The following is a 16,376-nucleotide window of genomic DNA, read 5'->3' as shown; positions in this document are numbered from 1 at the left end:
TTTAAATGTCAAGATAAATTAAATAATAAAGGATGAGACCAGCAATCTGATGTTATCGTTATCTATGAACACTTGTAACTTTAATGGGTTAGGAACCGTAACCAGTAGGTACATCAATATGAAAAGGTACTTAGTCATTTTGCGCCTCTTTGAAGAAATTAAATTTTTATTGATAACAACATTATAGACGATGATGCGGCTGGCCTGATGATAAGTGACTAAGTGTTAAAACACACCTGTAAAAAACTGCATATAAAACTAAATGAAGGGTAAATGATCCCGGACGTCAAGAGATGGCACCACGAGTATTCTGATACAAGCTCCTAACTAAGACTGTCGAAGCACTGCCGCTCCCCGGGGATGATCACCTAGCCCGGCGGGAGATACGTCGGAGATCGTCGCCTCATACCTATGTGCGAAATAGGTATGAGGCGACGATATTACTTTTGTTCTGTGTGGAGTTGATTACATGTTTTCATAAGCGGCTGCAATCATTTACCATCAAACAGATTGCATGCTCGTTTGCGATTTCAATCGTATAAAAATATTATTATTTACCATTCAAGTGACTATAATAACTAGAAAAATGTGATATTAGCTGACATTTACGTGTAAATACAATGTTTTAATTGAACAAGCTCTAGTTAATCTTCATATTCCCTCGTCCGTATCCATAGATCAGTTATATTTCATTACGATTAAATATCAGCGGTCAGGAATAGTTTTGCTAATGATTTTTCTTAATTAATAATCTGGAATGGGTCGCTCGCACGCAAACGCTATGATAAATGGAATATGCGAGCGCGCTAACTATTATTAAATGTTAACTTCATATAATAGTGGTATAACTATTACAACAATGTGGTTCTTCAAATAATACCTCTTAGTAGAGTATAAAGAAGGTACGAGTGTATGAATAACGCTTTCTACTCTCAAAGCACACTAGGAATTCCTTTGCTGTGGGTGCCATGGACAAACAAACACTCACACCCAGGACAGAAATCTCAATTAATCTTTCAGAAATCTTAAAGAAAGATATCAGTCTAATAAGTGACATACAAGTAAGGGAATTATAGATCTAATAGTACAGTAGCTAACATTACACTTTTCAACAATAAATAGAATTAGAACATCGTGATAGTGTGCATAACCTAGTAATGGGGGTAATCCCGTGCCTATGGGGCTTAAAAAATAAAAGTGAATGTAAAAATAAATACCTATAAATATCATATGCCTACATGTATACGACGTTTTAACAATCTGTTATCTCATATCATATCTCACTCAGCGTTGGCTTTGCGATGGATATTAAACACAAAACCAGAGTTATACCAACGTAACGTAGCGCTGTACCAAACAATGTATGTACCTGGTGTGCAACCCGCTTAATTCTATATTGTGCAAACAATAAAGCAATTAAGGGTGCTGTCCTCAGTAATGTAAGACACGGATGTCAAGACAGATGCAGATCGGTATCCGATCGGTGAAACTCGTGTCGAAAACTGTAGATCCTAGTACATGGTAACAGCGATACCGCTACCGCAGAACATATTCAATGTAATATAATTATCTTTTATCGTTCAATATAAATTAAGGCGAAGGCTGACATTTGCGCTTTTTGTTTACGACTATTAACATACAATCGGCCACCTGCGCGTCTATCCAGAAGATATACTAGGGGTCTTAAATAGTATTAACGATATAAATATTGTAGAACTGACGGTAATACATGTAGGATTGTGTTCCAATTGTAAGATATTGATGGTATAATTACAATATATGCAAATAAAAATTAAAATATCTGTCTGTAAATTTCAAAATAACAGCCATTTTTTAAGTTTATTTGCCCAATGACATGTCTTTTCTTATTTTAGTTTATACAAGCTTAAAAAGTTCAAAAATATAAGGTAGCATATCGTGGGATCTAGAGGAAGCTAATAAAGGGTCCATGAATCAGATGTGTATTAAAAAAATATTGGAGCGTTAATCACAAGAGCTCGGAGCTTCCTTAGGCGCACAACGCGGACAACTAGATGACTCGATCTATCTCCCAAAAGGTCGGGTAACATTCAAATGAAGCATTTGCACATTCGCGCTTGAACTAAATAAAATAAAAATACGTGAAAAGATGTGTCGTCTTATTACTTTTAATATGTAGTACATTTATTTTGAGCCATCCCTTAGCGTGATCAATCATTCATTTGATTATGATAAGTTTTTTATTAGATATAGGTAAAAACACTCGTTAGCTCGTTAGCACAGAATAGCGTTTAGTTTAATTATTTTTACGTGAACATTATTATGTATATTGATGTACATATACACTACGTTATTTCTATTAGTTCATAAATTTGCTCGTAATTAATTATTATTGGAGTTCTGACTAGCAATAAGTTGTTGATTTATTAGGTAAAAATGTATATTTTTACACGAATACTTTGTGGTCCGTAACGATATTGTTTTTATATAACATCAGAGCGAAGTATTCTGCATTCGTTAATAACGATTGGAGAAATTTACTAGGAATTAAAATACTCACCATTGTCAAGAAAATGGCGGGTCGACATAATTAATTTGAGTCGCCAGACACCTAAATGCATATTAACTCTTTGATTAACACTTAATAAATTATAATTTCATTATAGACATGTCGCTTATCTGAATAATATATACCTAGCATACCGTAGGGTAGGCGCTCCTTTTGATTGCGACTTTTCATGACACTTTTCTTGCTTCCTATTTTCGACTGCAGTGCATAGCCATTTTCCGTTCAGCATTTATATGGTTATTTCGGTTAATTCCATTTCATTTTTGCCGACCGAATATTATATAGGTACCTATCTACAGGTATATTCTTATAAATTAAAATCCATCACATATGGTATTGACTGGTTGAAGTATCGTTTTTCTTTATATTATATCTAATATTCCGTTTTAGACGCTAAGTCGTTGCCATTTGTTGCTAATTATACATTGAGTTCTCCTTTATAAATAACAATAAAGTGACGATAAAATGTATACATGTTAACATATTTTAGGTACGTGTACAACAGTGAGTGAGTTGAGTTTAGCGACAAGATATCGAATACATAATATGTATACATAATATTTATTCGATTTCGATTATAAATATTACAAATAGGAAGTGACATGAGAACCTTTCAATTATAAAATGAATAGGCTTTTTGAAAAAAACGAAAAAACAGAAATTGTGTAATATAATAATCCAAGTCATCGGTATTGCTTAGATAATACGAATCGCTTACTCGCTCGCGGTTGAAGTCGGCAAGAAACAAACGTCAACTATTACGCGACAATGTTGCGACTAGTGCATTCTTGTAGGTTTAAATTGTTTAAAGTATTTTAGGTATCCACATCCGTCCCTTAAAAAACACTTGCTCAATTATCATTTAAACATGACTTATTTTTAATTTAAGTCGAAGAATGTATGCCATAATTTTTATAGCGAACTCGTATAGCTAATAGGGTTAAAACTAGATACTTAAAATTATTATAAAAAGTAGACATACACCGTTGATTCTAGATCTAGAGGAACTGGAATCTACTGCAATGTCGTGCTTCAGATATACAAAAGAACTCCTTATTCCATATGGGTCTTAAATATAATATTGGTAATGGAAAACGAGCTGAAAATTCTAAAATCCAAACAAAGGCATTTTTAAATACCTAATTTAGATTTATTTATGTTTGATACACTAATTTAATCATTATGAACTCCATACGATACATGAATATTGTTCAACATTCAATTCATATCATACATAATTTATGTTTTGAAAATAAGCAATATCCAACACGTCAACGTGAACTTGCAATTATTCTTTCTTTTTGTAACAAAATTAAAAAAAACCACCAATGACCCCTCAAAACGCCAGATGATCTGGCACGACCTATGTAAAGTAAAGATGTTTTTATAGAGAATCTGTATTCTGTCATAGTATCAATAAAATTTAACCCGAAGTTAACGATTTTCGGCACCGGAATTCGGATTTTCTATGAAAACACTTTATGGTACCTTGATTTTTTATGACGCATGAAACACTTATTTTTTGTAATTAAAAGATTTGACATTTTCTACAGCTGTTTGTTTTATTTATTCCTATAATAACTTTTTCATATTTTATTGTAGGTTCTTCTGGAGGTCAGTATATAGGTTGCTTTGTCTGTTATATTTTGCACGTCACTACATAATATCGACGTTATATCTTAACATAATACAATAATTACCAATAAATATACTTAGACATTAATGAAAATTTGGACAGAGGTAATCACTTGCTCGATATGATTAACGTAATTAAAAAATGCATGAAATAAACACAATCCAAAAGGAAAAGTAAAGACATACAAACAATGAACATCAAAAAGTGACAATTTGTGCGCCATCTTATAGATAAATAAAGCTGTGTTAAAATGGTTTCTGACTTCAGTTTATTGTAATGTTCAGATAAACTTCGATATTATTGCATTCCTTAAAATTATTGTGCATACTTTTTGTACTAGCTGTTGTTTGGCAAGAAATATATTTTCTTGTCTTTATATATAAAAATGTGTTCATTACTACGACAAGTTTGATTTATTGAAGCGAAAAAAATACATACAAATTGATGAATATTTTTAGTTTAATATAACGCTGTACAGTCATGTACGTAAATGTTTAAATTTTCTGTGTAACCCGTATAACATTTAGTTTATATTACCTTAAATTGCTAATTAAAATGATATTACATTATCTTGTGTAGACGTGTAATAAATTATTATATCACGGCGTGCGTAAATTGACGTTTTACGCACGCTTCGCGTGCGCAAAACCCCCATTTCCGACCCCGTAATATAAAATTTTATACAACACGCGGACGAAAAATGTTTTTCTGACTCGTGTGATTGCAGTCCTCGCCTGCGGCTCGGCCTGCAAACTCACACTTGTCAGAAAAAAATTTTTCGTCCTCGTATCGTAATGTACTATTATGGTACAGGTCTTGCATTAAATAAATATGTAGGTACCTACCTACCTATACATCACTTAATGCAAAGCTTGTTTTTTGTATAATTAATTATGTAAAATAATTTACTGGCACGTTATGAGGGTTGCATTATTAAATTATCCATGAATTTATAACATAATATGATACAATAATGACATTCTTTATTGCACACCAAGGAGGAAGAAATCGTTAAAGTAAAATTAAAATTTGTATGATTTATTTTCGATAAATTATAAATTTAAAATTTCACGTATGAATAATATAAATAAATAAAAGGTTATTAGGAGATGCATTGCTCACCCTAACTACTTAACCCTACAACTAACCTGGAATTTCTCGCGTGCCTTTCGATTCATATCCATATCTGTGAAGTTATGATGAAGGAATTATGAATGTATTCAAGTATTGTGACTGCAAAGCTGCATAATTGGTAAGATGGGATGTTCATACGTGTGTTTTGTATTTCCAGCAGATAGCTACCAGTACCAACTGCAGTCGATGTGGCAGAAGTGCTGGAACACCAACCAGAGCCTGGTGCATAACCTGCGTTTCCGCGAGCGCGGCCCGCTCAAATCCTGGCGGCCGGAGACCATGGCCGAGGCCATCTTCTCCGTGCTGAAGGAAGGCCTCTCGCTGTCCCAAGCCGCTAGAAAATACGACATCCCATACCCGACTTTCGTGCTGTACGCCAACCGAGTTCATAACATGCTAGGCCCCAGTGCTGATGGAGGAGCAGGTATGTACACCACCGTTTACTTTCAGACGAGCGTCATGGCAAATGATTTCTGTTACTGTGTTGATTGACACAGGTTGTTGATAACTTAATACGCCCCACATTTTATAATTATTTTAATACATTGTATTAAATGTGTTCGAAAAATTAATTTAGAAATCTACCAAAGTATCTACCACCAGCTTGTGTTGTGCAAACGGAAAAGCAGTTTTCATTTGCCATATTCAATACAGTGTCATAAGTTTCTTTGCGCAATCAATTACATTTTGAGTCTGATCATCAATTGTTTTTACAGTAATTGTACTACATTTGACAAAAGCTTTATTTTGATTATGTTATAGGAATATTGTAAAGCGTGATAATTACAGACTGTCCGATCAGGTTATCCAAATTATTATTGACGCGAAATATCTGACTTCAATCTGCAAAGTAGGCTTTAACTTTCCAACAGTTAGCTCACTTGGTGCTAAGTAGTGCAAAGTGAATAAATCAGCCATGTTTTCTTTTTAATATGTCAGGGTAATTATTTGTTGTTAACTGTTATTGAACGATATTACTTAATATAATTAAGAGCTCCCCTACAAAGCTATCTCAAATGTCTATAGGCAACCGTGACATTTCCACGAGGTCTGCCTTATTGCCTTAGGAAGTCTTCTAAAGATACTAAATATTTCGCTACAATTAAAAATTTTAGGTGGCGTGTTATTCGGGTAACATTATCAGAAAATGGAAACTTGTGACACATCATCTTTAATTAACTTTAGTCATTTTAAATTAAACTGTTACCTGTTTCTGTCCAGCTCTGCTGCGTGCTATTGCGAATGTTATTTTTTTTGCTTTGTGATTTGCGAAGTGAAAATACCCGAAAACGGTTTGTATGTCCAAGTCCCAATATCCACCCTAAGGTCAAACCACACGTAGATATTATGTATACTTAAATTTACGTTATATTTAAAATATATACGTAAATTATACTAATATACATTATAGCTACGTGTTGTCCAAAATGTCAAATCAATCATAATATTATTGTTCATTTTCACATTAGTCTTATGTTTTTCTCCGGTCGCTGTGCTTGTTATAATATCCATATTCGATGTTTTTTTTTACAAATTTAATAACGAAAGTTATCAACATTTTTAATGTTACATTGTAATTCTGTAAAAGACGGGGCCTGCGATGTTTGTTTATTGAACACCATTTGAATGGAAATTGTTGTGATCTTTGATCTACGTATCTACGATGCAAGGATACCTTTATGTAGTCATTGATTCGAGAAATCCCCGGCATGTGTCCTTTTAAGCTTTAGGACATGGATTTAACAGATCACGGTATCGATTATTCTGGAGATTTTGAGATATATTTTAATAATTCAAGTAATTTTAGAATTTCAGAGCAATCTTCTTGTAACTGTATCAACAGCATTAAATGATAAAACCTAGTAGTTGTTTGATAGAAAATCAAGCTCTAGGATTGGCATGTTCATTAATAATAAAAATACGAGTAAAACTTAATATTGTACTCAGATTTAAATGGGGATAGATAACAGTTAATGAAAAAAAATAGTTTGGGGCAGAGTGAGTATAATTCGCTGTACTCACAATAACACACTACAATTAATTTTACACAAGAACATTTGTTTACTATTACACAATTGTTTACTATTGTTAAATATCTTTTTGAAAAAAACATTTAGCTTTTAAATTGCATTTTAATTAAGGGAAATGCATTTTGCATAATAATTAGTGAAAAAAGTATTTACTATTTTGAATTCTTAATGAACATATTTTTTCATAACATGATGAAAAAGAGAATCAGCCGATGCCGTCGATACAGGTGCCTCAATATTTCATTGCAGTTTGTAGAGGAATAGTGCATTGGAAATAGTGCGTTGTCTGTTCACGCTTTACTATTGTGTGTCGTTGCAGATCTGAGACCCAAGGGTCGCGGGCGCCCGCAGCGCATCTTGCTGGGCGTGTGGCCCGACGAGCACATCCGCGGCGTCATCCGCGCCGTCGTCTTCCGCGACACGCACGCGCATACCGCTCACCACATCAAGGAGGAGGTGCTGCCCTATCCCTCGATCACGGTCAGTATCGCGAACTCTATTGGTGCTCAATCGAACATCACTACCATACCTCTGATCCGATTCTATTCGGTTCGCTTCGCCGAATGGAACCGAATCACAGTTTTTATTGATTTTGCTCGCGATTCGCCAATAACCCTTAACTGCGCCTGTGTATTCATGCTCTGCGATCTCTCATTTGTAAAAGGCCCGCGTCTTGCATCGCCTTTAGCTTTAATTACAATTTCATACATTATTAAATTACTGGTATTTTTGTACTATTTCTCCAATTTTTGCTCATATTACAAACAAACGATGCGCCTTGTATTCCTCAGTCCGTATGCCAGGAAGATGAGCGCCGTTTTGGTTTCGTAAAAGCTACGTAAAGCTGTGCACCTACACGGAAACGTTCTTGTAGTGGGCACCAAATGAAAGCATTGAACGTGTCGACGTGTGCGTGTTGCAGGACGGGCTGACCGTGGGCAACGCGTACGGACCGGTGGCGTGCGGCAACGGGCGCGAGGGCGGAGTGTCGCCCAACGCTGCCGCCGCCGCCGCCGTGGCCGCCGTGGCGCATGGCATCCGCCGCCAGATGTGCAACATGGTAGTCGCCGCCCAGCGACCCCCGGACCACCCGCCGCACCTCGGACTCCCGCCGCTCCCGCTTCAGTCGCCTCGCCTGCCCTCGCCGCTCTCCGCCGGATTGGAATCGCCTCTGTGCTCGCCGCCGCCGCCCGGCCACGCGCTCGAGCCGCCCAAGCCCGCTGACCCGTTCCGCCCGTTCGCGTCGCCCCGCTCCGACGGCCGCTACGGTGAGCGCGACATGGTGACCGAGCTGTCGGACATGGGCCCGCCGAAGACGCCGGTGAGCGCGGCTAAGAACGGCAAGGAGATGTCGCCGGCCGTGCCGGTGAAGATGGAGCTGCCGGCCGGGGAGGCGCGCGCGGAGAACATGTGAAGCGAGGCCGCGGGCGCGGCGCCCGGCCCCACCGCCATGCCACCGCCGCTGCCCGCTTACCCGTACTTCGTGCCCAACCGCAACTCCGTGGGCTACTTCTAGGCGTCGCTCGGTTATATCCGGCGATGCCCTACATTTTTTGTGACGATTTCGTCGGCATTATTTTGATTATATTTAATTAATTATTATTTAAAGTGGACTCGCTGTGCAATACGTTGCTTGTTGTTTAGTTATGTTTAGTTACGTATATTATGAAGGATTATTTTACTTTAATTCCTATCGATATTTTTTGTATACGTCATCGTTTATATTTTGATTGTTCCAGTGACATGATTTAAGTATATTTAATGGGGGGGAAGGGGATCGAAGCGAGGGGGGAGCGGCCGGCATGTCCGCCGCTCCGCGCTCGCGCTATGTGTTAACTTTGCGTGTAAGCTTGAATTACAAACTAGATCCATCTGTGAACGTAGAGATATCAAAATTTAAAACATTCGGCCCGTTTCAAAAAGACTGTTCGGTATACCTTTTCATTATAGTTCAGCGACATAAAATTTGCGTAGGGCAAATTATATTAGCTCTAGATGTGTAACCTTAATTAAACTTCTAGATGTAACTATCTTTGATCGTAATCGTATCTGGTCGGTGTCAATCTATCTACTAGCATCGTAGTGAGTGTGTGTGTTGCTTTCGGCTTCCCCGAGCCACCACCGTCACTCCGTGCAGCGTCACATCCGAGTAGACTTAGTTATCGCCAAATGTAATATAGATGTATCTTAGCCAGTAGTGATTGTTCCAAATGTTAGGCTAACTTAGATGCCCAGGGCTCGACCGACCTCTCTGCATTAACTTTAGCTCTGCATGCTAAGCTTTATGTGTTTTAAATATAATATATAATAATCCCGCATTTATAATAGTCTACTTTCGAACCGCGGTAACACTACAACTGTAGACGTGATTCCAGGGTAAATGTATTTTTCATTAAATTCGTATCGTCTATTCTCTGATTTGCGGTTCTCGATGATAAACGATACAAGCATAATGCATTGCCGATCGGAATCTCGTTGAAGTTTTTAGTACACCATACGGTAGGACATCCTCCAACGAGCGACCAACGTAGCCTAGTGTTATCGCGTTTGAAGCATATCTAAGATAATCGTTATTCGTAAATTAAATGTGACAAATTTGTTAGTTAATGTACGGAGGAGAATCGGCTAGCCCGCGACGGGCCCCTGCCAGCGTCGCCTAGCTAGAGTATACATTTCAATTTACTTAGATTAGCTGTGTAACTCTTAGCTATAGGCTCCGAGCCGACGACCCCGCTGCCTCTGCGCCCGGGTCCTCGGCGCGGATACATTCATTAAGGTGTATATGTACAAATTTATTTTATCCACACCTTTCCAGGATGCAAAGTTATTTTTGATTAATATTTTCGGCGGGAAAATTTATTAGTGATCTTCTTGCCGCAAAGGGTATACCATGACTTTAGATATTGTCAGTGAATTGGTTGTCGTTGGCTCCATCGTGGCTCACTGAGGGGCTCGGCCCCGGGGCGCCGCCCGGTGAGTGCCGCACGCGGGTAAGATGGTCTCGAGTGGCCTTGATATCTCACTGATGTTTGGGGTTCGGGTTCGGTTGAAGTTTGGAAATTAGTGTATAAAAAAGACCAAATTATTAAAAAATACATTTGCGATTCACATCTAACGTTGAACTTTTGGCTATCCTTTTGGAAATAAAGTTATTCTAGGAAAAAAATTAAAAAAGTTATATACGGCCTATACGTTTCGGATGAATTGCGTAAATTTTGGTAAATGTTACTACGCATATTTTCTATTGTGTAAGTCTAGGCTAATGTGTTCAAAAACTAAATTTAAAATTTTTGAAATTGTAGAAAGTGCCTTCCAAATGTTTGACCACGGTAAGTGTTGGATTGCGAGCGGCGATGAAGGAAGCTCGTGCGGCGGCGGTGCGGTCCGCGAGCGACTCCCGCGCGGCTCGCGCACGGCAACCGCTCGGGAACCGCGTGGAAACCGCATTGCGATCGCACCGCTGCCGCACAGGCATCGTGCGTAACTGTAAAGAGTTAGAATTATAAAAATTCAAAATTATTATATAAAATTAAATACATATGACTATTATATAGTGAAAAATATACTTAAAATTATATATTTGGCCGAAGTGGTTATACCCTGACAAGGCAAGCGTTAGCTGACTATTCGGCGTCAAAATTAATTATCTATTTGTTTACTCTGACTAATATCCATCGGAAAACAATGCAAACGTTGCAATGTGCCATTTGTTTGAACTGAGTATGTTCATTTTTGTATCACATTTGGATTTCGTAGTTATAATTATAAACATTAATTAATTTATTATACTGGATGAAAAGTATACATTTCGATTACATAAAAATAAGTGAACTATGTTATTTTCGTGATAGTTAAGTAAAGATTTACTTGTAGTAATATTGTACCTACACCTAAAGAGGCGGTTTTGGTTGGTACCCTATGTGTATTACGCGTTAATTTATGATTATAATAGCTAATTAAATCATTACTGGCGACACGCACCATGTGTTTTCTGCATGACAACTATTCTCATCTCTTCTTTTGTGATAAAAAATATATTTTAAATATTTTATTTATAAAGATTAATACTTGTAAAGAACAACTTGGAGGTATCGTCAGCGCCAGCTGCGCCCGCTTCAATTACTGTTTACTGTGTGGTTATTTATTTTTAGTTGCAAGTTCAGCCGCTAAAGGCTCATCGTTTACCGTTAATGCTGCCTCTGTAACCTGTCGAGCAACCAAAAACATATTTTCAATTATTGATCTATGGTATTTCATGTGACTGTTTAGTTTTTAAGTAGCGATGTTCTCGGTGGATATCTACTATGAAATAGGATATGTAAGTAATCTCATCGCTTTCGGCTCTAACAAATGATTTTATATTGCATATCATTAGCAATTTTCAACCTATCGGCGTGTTTGTTACAATCTAATTACCAGCTAACAGATACTTTACCAAATAATATCCTTATTCTTCCATTTGAATAGCATTTAAGGTCATTTCATTTGATATTGTGTTGTGTCCAAGTCCAATGTCCGATGTCCAAGTTCCAATTATTTTATTAATATTATGTAATGTCGCAAGTTTCACCGTACAAACACGCCGGAAGCATTTCGAAATAACAATTAAGTTTATCGATATCAATAAACATCTGTATTTATTATCGTTAAAATGATTATGTTATTTCAGTAGGTGTTTCAATTAATTGTTGTTAAGATTTTTTTCAATACCTGTGTTCCTGATGTATTTACTATGATGTATTAATGTGTAAAGCTACATTAAAATATTACACGTTCGTGATCAATGGTGTTTAGTTTAGAGTTACTGTAAGTGTGCTGTCATCGATGTAATAGACCGCATCGGCGTTGTCTGAACGAACGAATGAGATTCCGCTTCTATTAACCTGTCTCCATAGTTCTTGTGGCTCGAAGGCAAATGCCTCGCCATTTCTGAGCTTCGATCACACTATCCTAAAGGATCTAAGCAACGGTTATATAAAATGCCGTACATTTCAAACAATTCGTTCGGACAGCGCGAATGACGAGGTAATTTTTTCTGCATATGTCTATTATAAAGTACAATTAATCGGTGTAATTCAATGTAATCAGTTATCTAAAATTTTATTGTAGTTGACAGTATCCAAGTAACAAAGTTATAAATTCTTTAGTGTCTTTTTGTCTGATCAATGTAGTAGGTATATCAATATTACATTCAGTAATTTTTAAGTTCGTTATTGTCACAGTGTACCGTTGTCTGATAAATATATAAAAATAGAGCAGAATGTGGTTTCATTTCAAACACCTGTCCATTTTATTTATTTTAAAATAAGAGCTTAAACTTTTCAGTTGGGATTTATTCGAATATTGTTCACAAAAATAAAACAAATTTTGCTGTCAAAACATGCTTTCAAAGATTAAGATTTCTTACGCAATTCTTGGGATTAATTTCCAGAAGTTGTAACTTGTTATATAGAATCGATATCCGACAATATAATATGAGTTTATGATGGTATACATGGTTTAAAAATACGGTGAAACTTTTAAATATTAGCGGGGTTTAACCTGCTGTCCATTAAGTTTACTATTCGCCGATAGATGGCCTTATATCCTTAGTACTGTTATTATCCACTAGGTGTCTGTCAATCACACTATTACTACTTGACACATGATGGCGCAAGCAGTGATAGCCTAGTGGCTAAGAAACGCGGCCTCTCGATCGAGGGGTCCGAGGTTCAAATCCCAGGGCACGCAACTCTGATTTTCAAATTAATGTGCGTATTAGAAATTAATTATCACTTGCTTAAACGGTGAAGGAAAACATCGTGAGGAAACCTGCATACCTGAGAGATTTATAAAAAAAAAATCTTAAGGGTATGTGAGGTCTACCAATACGCACTTGGCCAGCGCGGTGGACTATGGCCTAATCCTTCTCATTCTGAGAGGAGACCCGTGCCCAGCAGTGGGACAGTAATGGGTTGATGATGATGATGATGACATGATGGCGCCACACGTACTTTTAAGAAAATACGTAATTATATGTATGTAATTTTATTGAAATTAACAAAATATTTAAAACTTAAGTTATTTCGTATTATATTCTTTGGATTAATCATAATTATCAGGCTTTCCTTTTCGTGACAAATATTATATAGCAGATTATAGCAGGACGTTCTTACATTTGTAACACTAAAAAGGAACTGTAGTTTCCTTTAAACAAGTTCGTAAATAGTTTCTTAGTCCGTATTCGTTCTTAGTTAATACCCAAAGGGTACAAAAGGAACCCCTATTACTAAAACTCCGCTGTCTGTCCGGCGGTCACAGCTCTTTAAGCGTGATACACTTGAATTTTTTTACAGAAAATGCATAACGGTCTCCATAGAACAAACCAGTATTTTTCGGCATTTTTCAATGTAACTGTTAAACCGTAGTAGGACGTAGTTGAAATTTTTACAATCCGTTTATTATGACTGCCATTATAATAAATACTAATAAGACCAATAAAACATATTTTAAATTTTGTTATTTTAATTTTATTCTACGTTGTTTACGTATCATTCATCATCACCCCAACGCCATCTATGATGATAGATACATTTTTAGAAAATAGTGATAGATGGCGTATGTATTGGTAGTTATTTAGGATTGACTAGATGGCGTTGTCTCATACAACTGTTGTATTGTTGAAAATAATAAAACGAAGATAAGTATAAATTAATCAATAGTTGGTGGTACATACGGAAGCCTCCATGTGCAAGTTAGACTCGTTCTAGGCGAATTATTATTTGATGTGTGAATAAAAATAAAGGTGTAAATTCATTATATAGAGATGTAAGACCGTATAAGTGTGTGGAAAGTAAATTAAATTATTTTATATTTATTTTTTTACTAAATCCAGAACTGAATTCATTTATTCATGTAATACTTATTATTAAAGTAATATACAAAAATGGATTTACATTTACATCTACGATTCGTCTTTAAACGTCGTCGTCGTCTTTATAAGAGTGTAAAGTTATTTATAATGGGTAAAGTTCGAAAATCTCAAAATTACGTCTTAAAAGTCCGCTTCCATAAAATCTCGTTTTACACACAACCATTCGATACTAGCTAGAGACTAACTATAGAATGGAGCGGAGGGATAACCGATTTCAGCATGTTGCAAGATGAAAATAAATATCTGAAATGATGATTATAAATAATTTTACGGTTTTTCCCTTTTTACGATGTTACCCAAACTCACCATAGGTAATTTTCATAGAATCAACGCCATTTCCATAAAAAAAATATTTTATATCACGGCGTGCGTAAATGGACGTTTTACGCACGCTTCGCGTGCGCAAAACCCCCATTTCCGACCCCATTTTATACAACACGCGGACGAAAAATGTTTTTCTGATTCGTGTGATTGCAGTCCTCGCCTGCGGCTCGGCCTGCAAACTCACACTTGTCAGAAAAAAATTTTTCGTCCTCGTATGGTAATGTACTATTTTAAAAACGATAAATAATTTTTAAAGACATTGAATAAATATAGACAAAACAAAAAAAAAACGTGCGTCAGGAGCAACAAAAACAAAATAAAAATTGAAAACAACTGACTTTATTTAAGGGATATTAGGTACATAAAAGCAAAATAGGATAGTGAGACAGACGAACAAAAAATATACAACAAAAAGGAGGATTGGCGCGGGTCGTTATCATGGGTTGCAATTTACAAACATACCAGCAACTCGCCGCCGATATAAATAAAAATCCAAAAATGGTTGATACGACCTGATTTAATAATACAATCAGCCAAACACTTTGCTATTCTACTTCCGAAACACGGTCGCTTACATTCTCTGTTCCTGCGCCTCGAGCATAGTTCGTTATCGTCGGTGTTCACGATACAATACAAGTGGGGTTGGGGCCCAGCGATGGGAGAGCGGGTAATGAGGCCTACGGTTTATCTCACATTACATTAATATGCCAAATACATATGCCAAAACTACCTAAACATTATATGCACAGGAAACCGTTGAGTGATCGCTATCGATGCTACTGCGCACTCCCATCCTCCGACCCCGCAAGTTCGGCATGGATAGAAACTAACGCATACAATTAAATCTAAAAACTAAATTATACTGTAACTTATCGAATCAGACAGCGACGGCCTCGTCGCTTAGCAACATAATGATAAATGTCACATGTACGAGTATATAAAAAGATACAAGGAGTGGGAAATACAAACAAAGACAGAGTTGAGTGTGATGGTGGGTAGCACAGAAATAACTACTCTCGCCGGTGGAAAGGCGATCGAGCAGCGGCCTCCCGGAGACCGGCGGCCGGCTAACACACGATCCGGCTTTCCACCGCCGATATTAAACACTAATTATTACACTATACCTATTCTTCAGTCTTCATTTAATTATTTTAATTCAGCCGCGCCCCTCAATGATCACAAACATTACAACGTCTGAAGCGACAGAGACCAGGTGGCGCTTGAGACATATTACCTTCCCACTGACAATGACAGTTACAATTCAATGTATTATTAATGTATTATGCATAAATATATATTGTATAAATATATACACGATAAGTATAATCAAGTTCAGCATAATATAATATGAAGACGCTGACGAGTTCCTTACACACTACGATACATAGTTTATAGGGTTCAGATTATGTCTCGTTTGAGTACACTAACACCGAATACATGAAACTTTTAAAGATTAATTCGGTAAATATTAAAAAAATCTGAAATGTTCATTAAATTTACGATTAAAAATACGATTACACTTACGTGACTAACAGATTATTATCAAGTATACAGATAAAATTGCTGGCCATTAAATACACAATATTGATTACATTATAATTGTATTACAAAATAGATTATGCGAAATAGATTATTTATTGTATTGCAATTAAATAACTGTTAAATAGTAATTATTATCGGTATAATATGTTAATACATAAATGCTACTCTAGAGACAATTTTGGTTTTAGAATTAATGAAAATAATTAGGTATATAGACCAATAACAAATACATGAATTGTCCTTTATATA

At 36.4% G+C, this 16,376-nt stretch overlaps 1 protein-coding gene across 4 annotated transcripts in view; it reads left to right on the top strand.

Moving 5' to 3' along the window:
• The window catches only part of LOC140743721 (protein bric-a-brac 1), a 393,179-nt gene extending 380,570 nt beyond the window's left edge, over positions 1–12,609 (top strand). For 2 of the 4 annotated variants that reach the window (XM_073075232.1, XM_073075235.1), the window contains 3 exons: positions 5,476–5,742; positions 7,668–7,828; positions 8,271–12,609. In XM_073075232.1, the coding sequence (XP_072931333.1) occupies positions 5,476–5,742; positions 7,668–7,828; positions 8,271–8,762 (920 nt within the window). In that variant the 3' untranslated portion in view covers positions 8,763–12,609. The remainder of the gene's footprint in view (positions 1–5,475; positions 5,743–7,667; positions 7,829–8,270) is intronic. The other 2 variants (XM_073075231.1, XM_073075233.1) reach the window with 2 other exon arrangements.
• Positions 12,610–16,376: the final 3,767 nt, after the last annotated feature.

This window comes from Epargyreus clarus, unplaced genomic scaffold (assembly GCF_041222505.1).
Source record: "Epargyreus clarus isolate Ecla_fem2 unplaced genomic scaffold, WU_Ecla_fem_2.2 ptg000007l, whole genome shotgun sequence".
NCBI lineage: Eukaryota > Metazoa > Arthropoda > Insecta > Lepidoptera > Hesperiidae > Epargyreus > Epargyreus clarus.
Note: the sequence above shows the minus strand (reverse complement) of the source record. Positions and strands in the feature narration are given on the sequence as shown.